Here is a 3,838-nt window from a genome sequence, read left to right as displayed (position 1 = left end):
TTGTTGTTAGGAAGCGTGGATGGATCTCTTAATAGCAACGACCCTCTTCTCCCAAAACTGCTGTGGAAGAAATGTAGGCAATGTATACGGTCTGCGTGGTTGCACACCCTTGTTGCAGCACGGGGTGGGTCTACGAGGCGCAGTGGGGAAGCTTTAAGCACTGCCTGATGCTGCGTACACTGTCTGTGGTGGAGGGGAGTCCACAGAGCTGGCCTCTGCGTTTGGCTTGCCCCCCTGTCCTTCCCATGGATGTGTTCTGTCCCTTGGCACGTGTCCTGGTAGCATCTGACCAGTTTGCTAGTTGTCTTTAACTTGCAATGACTCTGTATTTCTAGCTGTTGCGCAGGTTGCTCTGACATCAGAGGGTGGAGTTTGTCCTAGAAGTAAATCAGTGATATGAGGCAGTGACTGTCATTTGTCATTTTGTTCTCATTTCAGGAGACCTCAGCCATGCTGAGCTGATGATGATGACGATAGCTGACATCATAAAGCAATTAATTGAGGCTCATGAGCAGGGAAAAGATGTAAATCTGAACAAGTAAGTCACTCTGGGCTGACACTGAAGAGCTGATCTACCAGTGATGAATGTGTCCTGTACAGTCTATTTTGTTGAGGCTCTATTTTAAAATGTTTTATTGGCACAGGCTACTGTCATTTCTCTTACTGTTATCTGGTTAAAAAATGCCAGCAAGATTTGTAAATTCTGTGGTGATTTGACATCCTTCTTGCTGCTTCATTGGCAACGCTTGGAGAACAAAATGGGTTGTATTGGTGAAAAACTCTAAGAAACTTGTCATGGCCTTTTTGTGTTTCCACCTGTGTTCATCCTTCAGTAATCCCAAAGTCAGTTCCATCAGGGAAGGGAGAGATTTATTTAGAGAAAAAGTTTAAATCAGATTTTTTTAGCAATGTGTTATAAATGAAGTTGTTTACAGAAAGTTCTTCCATCTTTACATATGTGGAATAATGAAACCTGAATTTCTCCCACTGTTTCTCTTTCATTTACATGCTATAATTGCCAGCTTTTTTCTGATGCTGGAAGTAACTGACATGAATGTCATAGAGGTTAATTCAGCTGAAGTCTGTAGGTGTAGGGGTTAATCAGATGGAAGTCTTATGAAAAGAATTAAATCACTGAAAATGGGTAAGCCAGAGTCTGTGGGCAGCTTTTGCAATGTTTTGATAAAGTCATACTTAGAAATAAAATGTACAAAACTCAAAACATCTGCAATTGTTGCATATCAACTTTATTTGGAGTTTATTTTTGGTATCTGAATACGCGGTGCCGCTGTTGCAAGGAAGTACTGTATGCTTTTTGTACAAATTGGGAGAACCTACCTAGACCTCCATGTAACTAACAGTAATACAGTAGCACTGCGGTAGGATATGGATATGCGAGTCAGAATGGAGTTGTTAATTTGAGGTATTTTGGCTTTCAGGCTGAAAACCAAGACGTCAGCGAAGTATGGACTTTCGGCACAGCCACGTTTGGTTGACATCATCGCTGCTGTTCCACCACAGTATCGCAAGGTGCTGGTCCCAAAGCTGAAAGCCAAGCCTATAAGGACTGCTAGTGGGGTAAGCATGTGCATCATTCTCTCCATCCACCACAATCCTCCCCTGCTCTCAATGATAAATTACATTTAATTGTTTTCAAAGACCAGGGTATTGACTGTCCAGAAGCTTTAAGGAAGATGCGCTGGCTGTGTTGCCAGCTTCCAAGTTGCCTTTTCTGTGATGTTGTGCTCACAGGGCTATTGCTTTCAAAGCATTTGAGAGAAAGTGGAGGTCTGGAGATTTTGGTTCAGAGCAGCATGTCTTGCTTTTTAGTTGCTGTAGAAACAGTGCAGCTTACACTGCAGGCCCTCTCCGTGACCAAAGGTAAAATGTTAGTGTTTAACCTGTTTCTTTAAATGTAGTTCAGGCTGAAAGCAGGAAGAGAGATACAGCTAACATTCAGCTGTGTGTTTTTAAGCTTCCCTACTGTGTGTATACCATGCCTAAACTGAAGTTAACAAAAAAAAAAAACCCCAATGAGAAACAAAAATCCCAGGAAGCGTTCAATTTTTATAACTTAAAAAAACCCCAAAACACCCCAAACAAAAAACCACCACCCTCCAAAACTCCTGATGTCTTTAATTTCTTCTTTCTGGCTGTTGAATATTTCCTTAAACTCTTACTCCAGACAGGATTTCTGAAACCTGGAAACGAGGTATTCCAAGTTGGGTCCCCCAAATTAGTGGACACTAGAAAATGTTGGTGTGTCTGTCTCTTCTTCCGTCAGGTCCTTTTTAAAAAAGAAGATAGCATCTTACGTGATGTTTGCATTTAATGCGTGAAAAGCCATGTGAGATGAGCCTGGGAAAAAAAGGCATCTGTTTTTCTTAGCTTAGGTTTACGTCTTTTTGTTTCTCTTCATCCCTTCCCCATCTGCCAGGTGGTGTTTGATATGCTCGGTGGCACACTCTCACCCTTGTGCTGTTTTAGATGTGTGTTAGATGGTCCTGGTGAATACCTGACTGTCAGTTTGCATCTTTTCAGCACGGTGGTTAATCAGATTTAGTGTAAGACACACGGTTCTTTATAATATACTGCCAAGTTTATTCTAATTAGTGAAAATAGGATTCCTATTTCTTGATATATTTGTTATCGTAGAATCACAGGATGGTTTGGGTGGGAAGGGAGCGTTACAGCTCACCCAGACCAACCCCCTGCCGTGAGCAGGGACATCTCCAACCGGATCAGGTTGCTCACAGCCCCATCCAACCTGACCTGGAATGTTCCCAGGGATGGGGCCTCCACCACCTCTCTGGGCAACCCCTGCCAGGGTTTATCTCCTTATCCCTCCTACTGAGGGAGCTGGTGAAATGCTCACCAATCCACTTTCCATCATCTATCAGCAGTCCTGGATGACTGGGGAGGTCTCAGATGACTGGAGGTTGGCAAATGTGGTGCCCATCTACAAGAAGGGCCAGAAGGAGGATCTGGGGAACTACAGGCCTGTCAGACTGATCTTGGTGCTGGGGAGGGTCACGGAGCAGATCAACTTGAGTGCCATCACGTGGCACGTACAGGACAACCAAGTGATCAGGCCCAGTCAGCATGGGTTGACCAACTGCTTGACCAACCTGATCTCCTTCTATGACGAGGTGACCCACATAATGGACGAGGGAAAGGCTGTGGATGTAGTGTACCTAGGCTTTAGTAAAGCCTTTGACACCGGTTCCCACAGCATTCTGCTTGGGAAACAGGCTGCCCATGGCTTGGACAGGCACACGCGTTGCTGAGTGAAGCCAGTCAGCATGGGTTGACCAACTGCTTGACCAACCTGATCTCCTTCTATGACGAGGTGACCCACATAATGGACGAGGGAAAGGCTGTGGATGTAGTGTACCTAGGCTTTAGTAAAGCCTTTGACACCGGTTCCCACAGCATTCTGCTTGGGAAACAGGCTGCCCATGGCTTGGACAGGCACACGCGTTGCTGAGTGAAGAACTGTCGCGTTTCTGAGTGAAGAACTGTCTGGATGGCTGGGCCCAAAGAGTTGTGGTGGCTGGTCACCACAGCTGGTGGCTGGTCACAAGCGGTGTCCCCCAGGTCTCAGTGTTGGGCCCAGCTCTGTTTAACATCTTTATCCATGACTGGGCGAGGGGATCGAAGGCACCCTCAGCCAGTTTGCAGATGACACCGAGCTGTGCGGGAGTGTGGATTTGCTGGGGGGAGGAGGGCTCTGCAGAGGGACCTGGCCAGTCTGGATCCATGGGCCCAGGGCAATGGGGTGAGGGTCAACAAGGCCAAGGGCCGGGTCCTGCCCTGGGGTCACCACAACCCCAGGCAG

General features: G+C 46.2%; 1 protein-coding gene across 2 annotated transcripts in view; it reads left to right on the top strand.

Moving 5' to 3' along the window:
- ELP3 (elongator acetyltransferase complex subunit 3) overlaps nucleotides 1-3,838 on the top strand; it is a 106,838-nt gene continuing 103,000 nt past the window's right edge. For both annotated transcript variants that reach the window (XM_009639901.2, XM_035895409.1), the window contains exons 1-3: nucleotides 1-73; nucleotides 439-538; nucleotides 1,440-1,578. In XM_009639901.2, the coding sequence (XP_009638196.1) occupies nucleotides 462-538; nucleotides 1,440-1,578 (216 nt within the window). In that variant the 5' untranslated portion in view covers nucleotides 1-73; nucleotides 439-461. The remainder of the gene's footprint in view (nucleotides 74-438; nucleotides 539-1,439; nucleotides 1,579-3,838) is intronic.

The sequence above is a fragment of the Egretta garzetta genome, unplaced genomic scaffold (genome assembly GCF_000687185.1).
Source record: "Egretta garzetta isolate BGI_Z169 unplaced genomic scaffold, ASM68718v1 scaffold325, whole genome shotgun sequence".
Classification (NCBI taxonomy): domain Eukaryota; kingdom Metazoa; phylum Chordata; class Aves; order Pelecaniformes; family Ardeidae; genus Egretta; species Egretta garzetta.
The sequence above is the reverse complement of the archived record's forward strand: the minus strand, read 5'-3'. Positions and strand labels throughout refer to the sequence as shown.